The sequence below is a fragment of the Crocodylus porosus genome, unplaced genomic scaffold (genome assembly GCF_001723895.1).
Source record: "Crocodylus porosus isolate Cpor-Errol unplaced genomic scaffold, CroPor_comp1, whole genome shotgun sequence".
In the NCBI taxonomy this organism is placed as follows: domain Eukaryota; kingdom Metazoa; phylum Chordata; order Crocodylia; family Crocodylidae; genus Crocodylus; species Crocodylus porosus.
This window is the reverse complement of record NW_017728943.1, coordinates 26,192,192-26,208,416: the sequence shown is the minus strand read 5'-3', so window position 1 is coordinate 26,208,416 and position 16,225 is coordinate 26,192,192. Positions and strand designations below refer to the sequence as shown.

Sequence of the window (16,225 nt, the reverse complement as noted above, 5' to 3'; positions counted from 1 at the left end):
GGGGCTCAGACAGTAAAGAAATTCTTCCTTATGTCCAGCCTGAAATGGTCTTGCAGGAGTTTATAACCATTTGACCTCATCATCCCTTGGGGTGCTCTGGTGAACAAAACATTTCCCCAGGTACTGGTGGTCACCCTGATAAACTTATAGGTGGCTACCAGATCACCCTTGAGCCTGCGCTTTTCCAGGCTAAAGAGCCCCATGGATCTCAGCCTGTTGTCATAAGGTCTGTTTTCCTGACCTCTGATCATGTGTGTGGCTCTTCTCTGGACTCTTTCAAGCTTCTCCACATCCTTTTCAAATTGTGGAGCCCAAAACTGGACACGGTACTCCAGCTGCGGCCTCACCAAGGCCAAGTACAAGGGGAGAATGACGTCCCGGGATTTGCTGGAGAAGCATCTATGGATGCAAGCCAGCAAGTTGAGGACTGCCTGTACAGGTGAAGCACATTGAGGGTGGAGCCACACTAATCACATGCACCAGGCTTAGAGAGGGGATGACAGGGAATTTGGGTGAACTAATTGGGGCCCTGTTTGGTGTTTGCCAGTCATTTAAGGCTGGTGAAAGAGCAGAAATAATTGGAAATGATTAAAAACAAATACAGCTCAGTTGTGGAAGTGAAGAGGTAGTCAAAAATGTATGCAGTGTCTTGGCTCGCAATGCCTTGAAAAAGAGTCAGTGGTGAGGGGGATTGTGCTTAATGGGCAGTACTATATATTTTGTTCAGATGGGTTACATTAATACATAGCACCAGGGGAGGGTGCTGAAAGTATTGCAGTGTTTCCAGGCCTGGTGCCTGTTCCTTTCTGAGGGAGCAACTGTCGCCCAGACAAGCAAGCAAAATGAAGTTCCCATCAACATGTTATGTTCAGCATAGGCTATATTTAATCAACTGAATGGTTGGTTTCCATTGCTAAACGCATGCTGCTGCTTAGTGAGAGTTCCTTGTATGTGATTATAAGAAGAGGGGTTTTCTCCCCATGGCAACTGAGGGTGGGGAACATCATCTTATATTTTATTAAATATGATAGATCTGTTTCTTTATGCTGTACACATGAGAATCAGAAGTTCTTTATCCAAGCTGAGGCTCATAGAATGCAAGGAACTGAAGAGCTGAGGAGGAGAAAAAACTGTAGTTATGCAGCAATAATTTACATAATTGCTGTATGCTAAGTGGCTGATAAAATTTTATTTGACAATGTATCAAAAAACCTAAAAATGTATTTATCTCACATTTTGTATAGTTAGCTATCAGGTTTATTTTTTAAAAAGTTTAACAAAGCAGCTTTTAATAAAGCAAGGATATTTGGAACATGCAGCCTAATTTATTATACTATTTTTCAATCCTCATTTTCTTATATTTGGGAATGAAATGGTAAGAATTCATAGTAATTTATTTCACTGGGAAACCATGGGGGAAATACTGACAATTACTAGAAGAGGTATAGTTTGATAATATGATTGTATTTAATTTATATTATTAATTTCTTTTTACCAGCAGTCAGCACAGATCAGTCACTGAAAGTTGCAGCTCCAAAGTCTGTAACTAACCAATAGTTTCAGGATCAGCAAATACAGTGTCCAGTGGTGACTTACTGGTTCTCTGTGTATAATTGGATTGCTTTTCAGTTCTTCACAAAAAAACCAAAAACAAATAGGAAAGTAAATTTCAAGTGCAGCTTGTTCCTGGGCAATAACTTTCTTCCAAATTAAGAGCATAAAAGTAGCAGGAAAGCAAAGCTACTCATGCATGAAGATGCTGCAAAAAAAAGTGTTTTGAAAATTGAAATACTGCAAGTTGAAGAGCAAATTGCAAGTAGTATAGGTGTATTGAACCTAGGAAAACATGACCCTTGAAAAAGATCCCTGTGAGATTGTCAAGCCCCCAAATGTGTTGTTTACTTTGCATTGCCTTTAGACTACTTTCATCTTTAATTTCATATGGAATTTTGGCTTTCCTTGGAAACGCACAATTTTTTCTCATGCATGACTTTTTTAATGTAATCTCTTGTGGTAGGAAATTGTTAGTAGTTGTCCATATATTTATTTTGTCCAAAGCAATTACTGTTGTTCAAATAGAATTCCAGCTGTACACAGTGCCAACAGTTCAGGACTGGCCTACGTGATTTTTTGGTACATAGGATAACTTGGCAATATTTCCAAAATCATATCACAAAACTATTTAACAGTGTTATGCATGTTCCTTTGGTGATGGTGGTGTACCTTAAAATATTATTTCGTAAAACACAGGGCATGGTCACTCCAATTTACTTTGTGTGTCTCATTCTTGCAAGCAAGCTAAGAAAGTACAGGTTGGATGAATAGGCTGTAAGAAAACTGGCTGGATTGTTGGACTCAAAGGGTAGTAATCAATCGCTCAATGTCTGTTTAGCTGCTGGTATCAAGTGGAATGCACCAGTGTTTGGTCTCAGGGCCATTTTTGTTCATTATCTTCATCAACAGCCAGGAAGATGGGATGGAGTGCACCCTTAGCAAGTTTGCAGATGACAGTAGTACGTATACTGGAGGGTAGGACTAGAATTCAGAAGGACCTGGACAAATTGGAGGATTGGACCAAAAAAAATTCATGCCGTTCAATAAGGAGAAATGCAGTCCTGCACTTAGGATGGAACAATCCCATGCACTGGTACAGGCTGGGGACTGACTGGCTAAACATCAGCTCTGCAGAAAAGGAGCTTGGGGTAACAGTGGACGATAAGCTGAATATGAGCCGTCAATGTGCCCTTGTTACCAAGAAGGCTAATGGCATTCTGAGTGGCATTAGTAGGATCATTGCCAGCAGATTGAGGGAAGTGATTGTTCCCCTCTATTCAACATTGAGGCCACATCTGGAGTACTGTGTTCAGTTTTGAGCCCACCGCTACAGAAAGCATGTAGACAAATTGAAGGGAGTCCAGTGGTGGGCAACAAAAATGGTTAGGAGGCTGGGGCACATGACCCATGAGGAGAGGCTGAAGGAGCTAGGCTTATTTATTCTGGAGAAGAGCAGACTGAGAGGGGATTTAATAGTAACCTTCAACTATCTGAAGGGTGGTTCCAAAGAGGTTGGAGCTAGGCTGTTCTTGGTGTTGGCAGATGATAGAACAAGGAGCCAATGGTCTCATGTCCTAGCAAGGGAAGTTTAGGTTAGATATTAGGAAAAAAAATATCATGGGGAGGGTATTAAAGCACTGGAACAGGTTACCCAGAGAGGTGGTAGAATCTCCATCCTTGAATTTTTTATGACTTGACTAGAAAAAGCCTTGCCTGAGAGGAACTAATTGGGGATGGTCCTGCTCTGAGCAGGTGGTTGGACTGGATGACCTTGTGAAGTCCCTTCCAACCCTAATTTTCTATGATTCTGTTTCTGTGCTGTACATCAATTCCAGTCAACTGAGATCACCACCCTGTGTGTTTTTAGATGAAAGTATTAATACAGATTGTGTTTCTGTTCATGTGAGAGTATATTTATGCATCAGAAATGTAATTGAAAGTTTTCTAAAAGTATAAACTACAAAACATTTGGATGGAGGTGTGGATACAGATTTTTAAAAACTTTTTTATCCACCATAGATAGCTAGATAATGATAGAGTGTGAAGTAATTCTTTTTTCTTCCCCCACTGGATTACAGCCAGCTGTGGAGTGAAATGCAGCAGCTTTGTAAAAGTACACAAATACTAAATAGCAGTTTCAGACAGGAAGTCAAACATAAATACCCAACTAAAACCATAGTTGATAAATGCTAGTAGACAGCATGGTAGTAAACTGTGGGGGAAGGAGGAACAAAAGTGTTGTCCTTATAAAACATATAAACATAAATAATTCTGGCAGATGTCATTTTTCATAAAAAAGATTCATGCAAGTCTTATAGCCTATGGTGACATATGAAGGCTCTATTCCATTTTGCTTATTTTCTCATATTAGCATTTCTGTCATTGTTGTAGAATGTGTATGATCATATATTGTGTGTTGCATAAATGAAAGTAGACAGACACTTTAGCTCTGTCTAGAGTAGGTCCTTCGTTCAGCATTTTGGGGTAGCATGCTTTTAGAACTTATATTCAAAATGCTTTTAAGGTGAAAAAGCTATCCCACTGTTTAGACAGCTGTATAGTGTTTGGGGATAAGGCTTTAAGAGCACTTCTTCAGTCCTTGGTCTGGCCTCCCTTGACTTGGATTGCCACTGGTCATTTGCCTGCTTTGTTTCGGAATCCATGGAACACATAAAATTTCAAATGATTTCCTTCCCTAAGGCTGCAATATTGAAAAGCTTTGTGCACATGCTTATAGTACCTTCAGGCTAGTCCCATTTACTTTAAGAGGGTACTTCACAAAATGTTCAGGAATGTGCGCCTTTGTGGGAGAAGGTGAATTTTTGTGGGCTTAGACCTAATTGATAGTGAACAAGATCCTTCCTTTCTATGGCAAACTTCATCATCTTGACATTTTTGCTCAGTGTTTTTTTTTCTATTTTCCCCTGAAAAGAGTTCAGTAATCCTGTTTTAAGTGTTTGCTTTTGAGATTTAAAAAAATCAATACTTGAAAAGCAGTATTTTGCTTTTGAGATAAAAAAACCAACACAGCACTTGGAGCTGTTTGCATCAGAACCTATATTCATCAGTTTTAATGTTTCTGAATTTGCTGTGAGAAGAATTGCTTCTAAAATGTACCAGGTTGTTCTTAGTCTTGCATTATTTGGTTCTTACCTATTTCTTCTTCATGCAGTGTCAGAGACTTTAAAAGTTTTTATTCAGTGATTATTCAGTGTTCCTTGCAAATGACCACTATTTCCAATTCCTTAGGAAAATACTATAACCTCCCAGTACTCCACTATTGTGATAGCACTTTGCCCTAAAAATCTGAATGAAAGATCCATTGGTGTTTGGTAACAAGATGTTAAAGTACTTAAACTAAGGTTAACAGCACCTCATTACATCTTGGTCGACAAGAAAGATAATCAAGTTAGAGAAGTGGATTGTGTGAAATGTACCATATACCTATGCAAATATTGATAATCAGAAAGAAAGTGACCTTAACTTAGTTGAGCATACGTACTTGGCTTTCAGAACAACTTATTTTGAAAGAGCACTATGCTCAACTAAATTGATGTCCTTGTGTAGACAAAGTCATAAGAAAAATTAGTTCAATTTTGTATACAGCTATTCGTGATAGTATTTCAGATATACCCAATATGTGAAAGTTATGACCATGACCGCAAACGTATCACACGACCTCTTAAGGCTCCACTTTTTCAGTGAGGAAAATTAAAACCAGCAGATCTGAAAACATGCAACAAATAAGCAAGGAAAAACTTACCAGCACTTAAGGTGCTTTGGGTCATCAAGAAATTCCTTGAAGGCTAAGTGGAACTGCTGCTTCTCACCCCAAATTCTTGTCATAAAAGCTGTGGAAGAAGCCAGAAGGACAGCTGACCCCAGCTCTCCAGGCTGTATCTAGTTTGCAGCTGTATTTTTAACACCCTGCCTTAGTTTACCATTCTTTACAACAAGGCTGTCCAACCAGTGGTCTGTGAGCCATGTGTGGCCCCCAGTGCGTCAAACTGTGGCCCATGGACTACCCCTCAGCTCTCTTGCTGCTGCTGCTACTACTACTGGAGTCTCTAGGTTCCCTCTACCTCCTCCAGTTTCCACTTCAGCTCCCTGGGGACAGGGTCACAGCAGCAGCCAGTGGAGCTGAGGAAGCCTGTAACCCAAGGGCTTGGGGGGACCTGGGGGCCCCACTCAGCTTCTGCACTGATGTGCTGCAGCAGAAATTACTTGCTGCGTGGCAGAAAGGGGCTGCATGGCAGGACTATTTTATGCATTAGGAACATGAGGTTCCTCAGGGTCCACGTAGTGTGGTGGATTGGGGACAGAGGAGCCATTTAGAAGTTGCACTTCCCTGCTTTACAAATATAAATAATAAACATTGAACTTTACCAAGAATTGGAAGAATCTCAGCCTGGTCAAGTGCTCTCCCCCCCAACCCCTTTTGTGCTTAAAACCATACATCAAAACATTTTCTTGTGAAGTTCTCAGCAAGTCATCCTGTAGTCAACTGGAATCAATCATGGGAAAAGTTTATGAAAAATGTAACTAGTTAAAGTTAAAAGTTAGCAGGCTTTAAAATTAACTTGAGCTTTAAGTTAAAAGTTAAATATTTCCACTTTCAACTAGTTAAAAGGTAAGTTAAAAAGACAGTAACTACTTAAAAGTTTAGTTGATTCGTGAAAGATACATGAAATACGGTGAATTGCCGCTTAGCATCATTTTTCATTTTCAAATGCAATGAGTGAGTTTCTTTTCTATAAACCCACAGAAGCCCACTAATTTACTTGGAATTCACCCTGCTTTACCTGAAAACAATGTTATACTTGTCATACAGTTTTCAAAGTAACAATTTACCAATACCTATGTAATGTTAGATCCTTCTCACCCTCTCCATGTGAAACACTTTGTAAAAGTCAATGCATCATATAGGTATACCAGAATAACAGAAAGGAGGTATTCATAACCACGTGACAAATGAAAGCTGTTTCCACAGAAAACCTTTGGTGTTACAATTTTTATTGCTCAAAAAAGTTTTACTGCTTACATCTGAATTAGAAATAATGAAAATGTCTGAAAACCAAAATTAAACTGAAATAAGAAAATCAGTTTAAATGAGAAAAAAAGAATGTTCAGTTGCATAGCAGAAACTGTTTAAACATGCTTATTGAACTTCAGGAAAAGCTGCATTTCAAAATTGACATCTGTCAATCTTTCTCTTCTGTTCTTGGAAAACTAAGCCCCCACTACTGAACAGTCGCTCTACATGGGCAGATGAGGGAATGCTTCTGTTACAACAGATGAATAGCTTTTTCATAGTAGGTGACATCTCAGATGTTTCTCACAGATGAGAAGTAATGCTCAACTTCTTGGGCCTGGGTTGCTGGTTCTGATCTTCATTAAAATTTAAAAAGTCATCTTCTTCTTCCTCACTACTTGTTCCCACTCTTACTGGGATCAATGTCTCTGCTTGCTTGCGCTTGTTCCCTCCTGCAGCCAACTGGCTGCCCTGTTGACTTCTGCAAATGCACAGAAAATGCCAGCATGAACTAAGGAACTCTAGGACTTGTAGTTCTTAAGAGACCATATCTCATAGGAAGGCACACTACTTTCTTCTTCAAACAAGAAGCCCTAGAGTTTTGATAAAGAAATTGTTCCATGTAAGCCCTAGAGAATGGCTGTCAGGAGAAACTCTGGGAAAGCCAGATTTCATGTTTTTAAACTTATACTTAAAAAAAAAAGTTAAAGTTAACCTTTTTTTAGCTAGTTAATGTTAAAAGTTGACAGCTGAATAATTTAACTAGTTAAAGTTAAGAAAGTTAGCCATTTCTTTAACTTTTTATCTAGGTAATTAACTAGTTAATTCCCATGACTGCCTGTAATTGTTCATGCAGTTTCTTAAGGTAGCCTTGTAACACTCTGCCTTTCTAAGAGTTGCAGGTTTTTAAAAACCTTTTTTACTCGTATATCACAGGTAGGGCTGATAGCACCACTTCCTATTATTCCAGTTACCCAACATCTTCCATAATTAAACCTCATTTTCAGTAGTTTATAATTTAACTTTGGGTCAGGATTCTGCCTTTTCCCATCCCCATGAAAACCCACCCAAGTTTTGCCTAGTGATAAGCCTTGAAAAATTGCAGTTTGTGCATAATTGATAGCTGCTGAAATCATAAGTTTCTAAAGTCTCCAAAGCTTCCATTCTTACTGAGCCTGCTTGAATCGCACCCAGTTCATGGAGCTTGATGAGCTGTCTCCATTTAGCAGTTGAAAATGCATTCTCCCACCTAGACTACAGGTTGCAGCTAGATATTCCCTGTAGTGGTGCTTCCAGGCCATTCCTCTGGAAAGACAGTCAGGCCCTGAAAGTTAAAACATGAAGTTTCCTGTGCTGGTGTTGCCCCTCCTTGGTAGATCCGGGGAGTATTAAGAGGAGAACTTTCTGATTTAAATGCAGGAGTAATGAAAGCCAGCTGAGCGGGAGGGAAAAGAGTAGAGTGGGATACAGCATCAGAGATTAGGACTACAGAAAACAAATTGGCTGGCTAGTAATGCAAGGGAACGGGGGTTGAGGGGCAACTAGTGAAGCCCAAGAACCCAGCAAGACTCATAGGATCAGAGAAAGGGCAGATGTTAGGTTCAGGAATTGGAATGAGTAAAGGGAAGAGAGATCTGAAAAGGAGCAGGGGCTCTGAGAAGCCTAGGACAAGTTGGGGGGGAAAAAGTGGGTGAGGAGCATGGGCAGCAAGATGAGGACTGGAAAACTTGTTGGGGAAGGGAGAACTATGAGGGCAAGAACACTAGGTATAGACAGGAAGAAAATGACTGAGGGTTGGAAAAATCTGGACACTGAGCATGGGCACAAGTAATGCTTAGAATGGTGTAAACCTGAAGCAGACAGACATATACATCGGCTTAAATCCACTTGAAAAATCAAGTACCGTTTTGAACCAGTTCACTGTTATGTGTGGACATCAATCATTCTGACACAGATCTGGTCAGTCCTCCAGCCATCCAGACTGCATTGTGGGATGCACTCACACCCTCTCTTCCCCCAGCACACACTGCTACAACTGGCTACTCTGGTACTCAAACAGAACCCTGCTGCCTTTTTTTCCCATTCTGTTGGCACTTTATCAATGAACTCTTGAAGTGTTTGTTCAAAGAAGGCTATTTTTCTAACAACCAGTTTTGTCCTCACTTCCTACTTGACCACAGATTCTCACTGTGCCACCTTAGTGCTGTGGAATAAAAATGTGTCCATACTCTCTCCCCTCCAACCCTTAGTTCAAATCAGGCAGGCACACTACAGGCTTCAAGGAATTGCAAGCTGTTGAAGTTTGTTGTACTCTATTTCAGAGAGAAGGAAGTGCAGAGAAATGAAAATGCCCTAAGCCCCCAAGGTATGGGTGTAAGCACTCCACCCTCAGCTGCTGAGAGGCTTGCTGGGCTGGGTGCTCATTTCTATCCTGTGGTGTCAGAACCACAGCAATTTACACAATTGTGAACTAGTTCATCACAACCAATAACATTTGGGAACAGTTCAGGTATATGTATTGACATCCTGTCCTGCAACAGTTGTGAGCTCATTCCCAGTCACTGACATTTTGGAACCTAATTTTTTTAAAAGTGTATGCACTTAGTGCCCACAAGGGGAGAGTAGGACTTCCTTAGCAAGGAGACTGAGACTGAGTGGGCAAATAGAATGGGTCGGGAAAGGATCTGGGAGTAGTGGTGTTGGGAGTGGGGCTATGGGGGTGGCTGCGCACACCCAAAAATTCACCATGGCCACCCCCTGCCAGCACTGCTACCACTGCGCGGCTGGAGAGCTGCGTGGTTGAAGAGCCACACCGGGCAGAGCCTGGCACTGCTCTTCCCCCAGGCTGCCCTGCATGCAGACCCAGAGTCACCGCCCCCCCCCCCATATCCTCCTGGGCTGTGTGCCCCCCAGACGAGCTTCTCATGGCTGTCTCGCGCCTGTCCCTACTGTGCAGTGCCAGCCCCTGCTCCACTCCCCCACCCACCACTGCACATGCACCCCTCCCCACCCGTGCTGCAGCTGCTGGAAGCTTGCAGCAGGCTGCCTTACAACCCTACAGCTGCCCCATGTGTGGGGGGAGCCTAAGCCCTGTTGGCCCCCCTTCTGCTGCCTGTGCCTCTGTGCCCCCTGCCACTGGGTGAGTGGGGCCCTGGCCAGGCTGGGGGATTATCAGAGCCCAGGCGGCTTGGCCAGGCACGCAGGGGTGTTACTACTTCTGCGCGCACACCAGCGGAAGCCCAGCCAGGGCTCTGGGCTCAGGGAACAAAGTCTAGCATGCAGGGCAGCTGCCTCTGCCCTGCACAGATCAGGAGGGCACACGGCCCCCAGGCCAATGCTGGGGTGCATGCAGTGCAGGAGCTTACTTTAATTCAGTGTCCTGGTCTTCATGTGCCTTTTAGTGTGTTGTTTGATACTTGATAGTGTGCTTTTCTTCCACAGGACTCTGCCTAATAATATAAATTCTTAATCATTCTAAAGCAGGGGTGGCAGCCTACAGCCCATGAGCTGGACCTGGCCTGCCAAGCCATTTCGTTTAGCCTGTAAAGCCAGATATCAGTGGTGGCCTTTCAGCAGTGGAGCAGTTTGCAGCCCCACTTCTGTGGTGGTCAGGTCTTGCGCACACATAACAGCAGCAATTTAGTGTTATGAAGAAGTGGCAGTAGCAGCACCAAGTCAGAAGCCATGGCCAACTTCAGTCTGAGCTTAATTATTTCAACAAGCTACTGCAAAAAGGTTGCCAACCCCTGTTCCAAAGCACTGTGATGCTACAAAGATGCCATAGGAAATCTAAGATGAAATTGCCTGAGTTGAATAGCAGGCAGTAAGCAAGGCCTGAGACAACACATTGAACAATGAGGAGAAAACAAAATACTGAATAGTTTATAAAATATCATCCATACTGCCTATAGAATATGCTGAGGTTTGTGGACAAAATAGAATGTGATCAGATAATTAAAGTTTGTAATACTATAACCTCCCAGTACTCCACTATTGTGATAGCACTTTGCCCTAAAAATCTGAATGAAAGATCCATTGGTATTTGCTAACAAGATGTTAAAGTACTTAAACCAAGGTTAACAGAACAAAATACTGAATAGTTTATCAAATATCATCCATACTGCCTATAGAATATGCTGAGGTTTGTGGACAAAATAGAGTGTGATCAGATAATTAAAGTTTGTAATATAATACGTATTTGTACATGGGACAAATTAATGTTTAACAGCCAATCTTAGTCTTGGCATTTCTTCTTTTGAGCAGTTGATTTTGAAAAGGTAATAATGTTGTTTTAAACCAGGGGTACTCAACCCCCAGCCTATAGGCCTGGTTTGGCTGTTGACACCATGTCATCCAGCATGCAGGGTTCCCCATGGGTCTGGAAGTCTGGCAGTAGGGAGTGTGGGCACTGCTCCCCTGCTGCCAAATTTCCAGACCCTTAGGGAGCCCTGGGTCCTGCACTCTGGATCAGACGCACAATACCAGAACGCGGGGCCTGGCAAGGGCAGCACTGGGCCCCAGGGTCTGCACCACTCATCTGGCCTGTGGGACCAAAAGGTTGAACACCGCTGTTTTAAACCTTTTTTTGTGTAGTAGATAATTGTAGGTTTTTTTCTGTTTCTTTTTTGTTTTGATTTTTGGTTGGTCAGTTGGTTGGACTTTTTTTAAACTTTAAATATGACGAGTTTATGATATTGCATTTGTACAACATACAACAGGACATCTTTGTGAGGTCATCGTGCATGTATGAGAGTGACAGTCTCAGGCTCTTTATACATCCTTTAGCTGTGTCTATTCCTTTTCTCCTGGTCTCCAAGCTATGTTTCCTGGAATGGGGTAGACTTGAGGGGTATCTGTTTTAGGTAAAGTGTCAAGCATAGTTGTAAAGCGCAAATGTCTAATTTACTTGGCCAAGTGGATCAGATGCCCTACCTCCAGTGATGGGGAAACAGTTTGTCAGTGTGGCTGCTGGAGCTACTGTTGGCACAGCTCTGGAATCAAGGGGGTGAATGCTCCCACAACACCTCTGTCATCTCCATTTTCCCCTGCTGCCAATTTTTGTTGGCAGGCAACAAAGAGGGGTGAGTGGTAGCAACAATTAGGTTCCAGACCAATGCCAAAAAGCCCTGTGGGCCACAGTTTAAAGCTGCTAGACAGCTCTTTTGTAAAGAATTAGTTAGAAGGTTTTAGTATATCTTTAAAACATTGATTCTTTTCTAGTGTAGATCACTCCTTCATAGTTTGGGAATTTGTGCATGTTTCTTCCATCTTGACCCCACTCAGAAAAGATAAATGTCCAATAGATGTATTATTCCCCTATTGGCAGAGGCTAGCTTGATAGTTTTTGAAGATGGCCCCTGTACCTCCTGCTAATGAAATAAGTATATCCTGTGGTGTGTGAGCTTAAAGTTTATTAGAGAGTAAAGTCTGAGTCCCCTTGCTGCCTCATAGTGACCTGCAGCTTGTAATTTTGGGAGTCCTGGCTTCGCAGCTTTTAGTAAATTGAAAATCATAGCACCATTCATAAAATATATAAATAGCTTTCTTTTAAAGTGTTGGTTACCTTTGTAGTTAAAAATAGTAAAAATATTTGCAATATTCTTTCCATGCTGTTTTTTGTATAGCATCTTTCATGGAGCCATATCCACTGCAAATCCTCTGCTCTGAAGGACTGCCCATCTAAAATGCACGCTGTTCATATGCAGATGTGAATCGGTATTGAAGTCTAGCACGTCAGTTGTTTTTTGTAGGTTCTCCCCACCCAAGTTACCATGGGGAAAATGTGAATTTATTTCAGTATTTTGTGGAGGAGAGGACTAAAGTAGAAAGTTTTAAGGAGGGATTTAAAGAAGAGATGTGGAAGCATAAGAGCCTGGGTCATTGAAGAGACTTCTTGTTGAGTGCGAATGATCTCTAAAGTCAATAGTGGTTGTAGGACAAGCTAGTCGTGCAGTGGGAAAGATGAAAGGGGTGAAGTGAGTGTGTCACATGATAGATGTGTTTCTTTACCTCTTACCTTTTCATCTCAAGAATCTTTCTTTTGGATTTGTAGGATTTACAACTAGAGTATGGTCATGGCCCCCACAGTGGTTACTTCCTAGGTGCAAATAAGTGAGTAAATAAATTTTCTTTTTTCTTAAATTGAATTAATTGATTTAATTAAAATTAATTAATTTGCTTTTAATTTGAACAAGTAACATATTAGATTATGGTTTTATGGCTGTGGTATAAAACTTGTTGTATTTCTTACTTCTAGTAGTATAGCTCCTAACCTGCTGCGATTCCAACAGTAATGATTATTTCAACTGATAATAAGGCTTATGAAATGTATTGAAGTCTTGAGGTGTTGTGTCAGTATCCTGGGACTTTGTCAACCACATAACCTCTTCACTTGCCATCCTCATTAGTTGGAGACGCAAGTGACAAAATTTGCTTTAGGGCAGGGGTTTTCAACCTTTAGGGGTCAGTGTACCCCCCAATGGCTGGTTGAGAAGGAAGGAGTCCCCTGGCAGCCAGTTGATGAGCGGGGGGAGGTCTCCCCAGCAGCCGATTGGCAAGCATGCCAGCAGCACAGCAGCAAAAGTGGTGGTGGAGGCGCCCGCTGCCAAGTATCCCCTGAGGCCATCCCAAGTGCTCTCATGGGTATGTACCCCCGGTTGAAAACCCCTGCTTTAAGGGTATGGTCTTTCACTGTTGCCCAAATAGTCTTGTCAGTTATTTTTTAATAGGAACTAATGATATTTTCAGAAATCTTCTTACCTGTGAAAGGGACTACTCTATTCTAGAGTCTGCATAATAAGCTGTATTCCTAACATTAGAGATTGTCATTAAGCCTTTTAAAATCTGTGTTTTGAGGGAAAAGTAAAATACTGTGAAAGAAAGGTATTGTTTTATCGTTTGTATCCTCTTTTCAGCTTAAACAGTAACTCTTGGAATAAGCCAAAATAGTTCCAGTTTACAGCACAAAGGTGGTGGTCAGGTGTATTAATGAGGAATATACTAGGTGCAAAGAAATACTGTTTTACAGTAACATGAGATTTGAGAAAAGAGCAGATACTGTATGTTGTTCAGCAAATAAATATTTAGTATATGTGAGGTATGGGCATATTACATTTATAGCACTAAAAATGTCCTTGTAGAGTTAAATAGTGGTCATCCATATATTCATGCCATCTGTAGCACCATAAAAATGATGCATTTATCAAAAACAAGTTCCCATGTGAAGCAAGAACCTCTCTGTAGTACTGTGTTTTGTATTGCCACATGTAACAGTCTAGTTACTTATGGTGCTTCAGGGAATCTCCTGTACTGCCAGCACTCCACAGTCCTCCAGGTCTGGAGAGGTAAAGCGACTGGCTTCCTGACAGTGTGCCCAGCCACAACAAACTGGCACAGAGCCCTGCTTAGACCCTGCTGCTGTCAGTGCCATTGCAATAGCATTGGCAATGGCTGGTTCCTCTACAATGGCAGTGGCTGGCACAACTGTTGAACTTCCAGTGGAGGCAGCCCTCTCCTCCTTCCTTCCCCACCCCCCCTTCCCCTGCCTTGGACTCCCCCCCAGGGGCATGCCCTCAACAGCTGATACTAGCCACCCCTGCTAGAAACAAGTATAAGCTGTCAAATACAGCCATCCGCTGCCACCTGTAGGGGTGCCAGGGGGTGAAATGAGCAGCCCTCCCCACCACCCTGAGGAACAGAGGAGGGGCTAGGGGGGAGAGGAAGTTGCCATATTTGACAGCTGTTGCTACTGGTCTGGGAGCAGCAGATAGAAGCAGCATAATCAGCTGATCGCTGACAGCCTGCTTTCCTTCCCTTAGAGGGAAGAGGGGCAGGCTCTCAGTATTGAGCTCACTGGAGGCTTCCCTGGGGCTGGGGGAAGGGAGAGTGTGTTTTTGAGGTGACTTTGTAGCAATTTTCCAGAGTGATGAGCATGTAGCGCTTTATTTTTAAGTGTTTCATAGAGTGCATATAGCACTTCGTAATTCTGTAAATGGTCATCTGTTCATAGCCTTTATCAAAACTAGAGTAACTTACTTTGAATGGTTTGCATTCAAAGTAACAAGAACACAAGAATATTTTCTTTGTCTTATTTTCTGAATGTTCTCCAGTTTATGTTGAGTTACTAATTATTCATATCTTTATTTAATTTTGAAGGAGTCTTCTAAAATCAGTTGAAGAAGAACTGCATCAGCGGTAACTTTTTTTTTTTCTTGTGTGTGTTAAAAATTTTTCATGCACTGTTTTCTTCCATCTGTCACAATTAATAATGCTCATTTGACCCCTTATTTGTCAAGAAGACATGAGAGAGGACTCACTTCTTTAGGCTGCTGCTACCTTAAGAAATAAAATAAAATAGGACGTTATAATAAAATTCTGTAGAGTAGGTGGCTCTGGAGCTGAGAATTTTTTTTTCATAGCAGCCAAAGTAATTTTAATTAAGTCTACTCAGCCATGGTACCTTGCTCATTTCTGTAGGGGACATGTGGCACATTTAGAAGATGATGATGATGATGCAGATGATGACACTAAACAGTAAGTCTTTTTTTTAAATACATCTGGTCTTTGATTAGCTAAAGAAAACTAAAAAATAGTTGAAGTTTATCACCTTAATTTTTTTTTTCTTAATTGTTTATAAGTAGCAGAAACCTGCAGTAACGTCTGTATGGACTACATCACATCATTTTGCTTTATGATGGCAGTTTTAGTGTTCCTCTTTAAATTAAAACTGCTTTCCAGTTCTTAATTATTCACCTTTTTATCATTAAATAAAAAAGCCTAATTAGATTAGCAATAAAAATCTGACTTACAAAAATCCTGGGGTATAATTACTTAAAACAGATGACTATACATTATATCCCTAATACAGAAAGGTATATATCAGTGTTCAGAAGAGTAAATATGACTGTTCTTGAACAAAGTACTGTTATGATAACAATAGATTAATTGAAATGATGTTAAAATATAGAACAGGTGTGTATAGAAACATACCTTCTTAAATAATTCCTTTGAATGACATAGGCGAGAACACTGGTGCTGAGACTGGCTTTGTGCTAAGTTTCCTATTAATGGATAATCTCTATAAGAGCTCTATTGCTTCATATTGGACAACTGTGAAATGTAAATCTTCATTGCAGCATTTATCTATGTTCTCACTGAGAAGCTAAATGCCTTTTAAAATTAATCTTGTTCTAACCTGACCTGTTCTTCTACTATTATTATGCAACCTAGGCAATGCATTTTAACAAGTAGATTTTTAAACAATATTATGAGCTTGTAACTAGGTGCTAAATTTGAAGGGAAGTTGTCAATTAGAGAGACGGTTTCTTCTAAGATGTTAAGTCATTTTGTTTACCAGTACTATGGATGGTGAATTGAAGTTGGATGCTTGGTGTATGTGTGACATGGCCTGTCTCTGAAATACTTTTTGAAAAGAAAAGTGGTTGAAGGCAGAATCAAGTTGTTTCCAAAACAGAGGTGCTGATCTCACGATTACTATGTTTACCATCCGTAACTTCAGAGCCTGATGATGTCAATGAACCTTGCCATTGTTTAGTTACTTGTTAACTTTTCAAAGCGGAAGAATATTCATATTTGAAATGAGTGGTGGGCATAGAAAAATCAGGGCTTATACAGTCAGTT

At 41.1% G+C, this 16,225-nt stretch overlaps 1 protein-coding gene and 1 long non-coding RNA gene across 4 annotated transcripts in view; one reads left to right on the top strand and one right to left on the bottom strand.

Moving 5' to 3' along the window:
* The window catches only part of MAP4K3 (mitogen-activated protein kinase kinase kinase kinase 3), a 142,923-nt gene that overhangs the window by 73,704 nt on the left and 52,994 nt on the right, over window positions 1-16,225 (top strand). For 2 of the 3 annotated variants that reach the window (XM_019549060.1, XM_019549059.1), the window contains 3 exons: window positions 12,639-12,697; window positions 14,741-14,779; window positions 15,062-15,118. In XM_019549060.1, the coding sequence (XP_019404605.1) occupies window positions 12,639-12,697; window positions 14,741-14,779; window positions 15,062-15,118 (155 nt within the window). The remainder of the gene's footprint in view (window positions 1-12,638; window positions 12,698-14,740; window positions 14,780-15,061; window positions 15,119-16,225) is intronic. The other variant, XM_019549058.1, reaches the window with a different exon arrangement.
* On the bottom strand, window positions 723-5,977 carry LOC109319471. Its single transcript, XR_002103514.1, has 3 exons — window positions 5,318-5,977; window positions 1,552-1,631; window positions 723-1,113 (listed from the first exon to the last, which is right to left on the bottom strand). It is a non-coding gene; the product is annotated as an uncharacterized LOC109319471 (long non-coding RNA).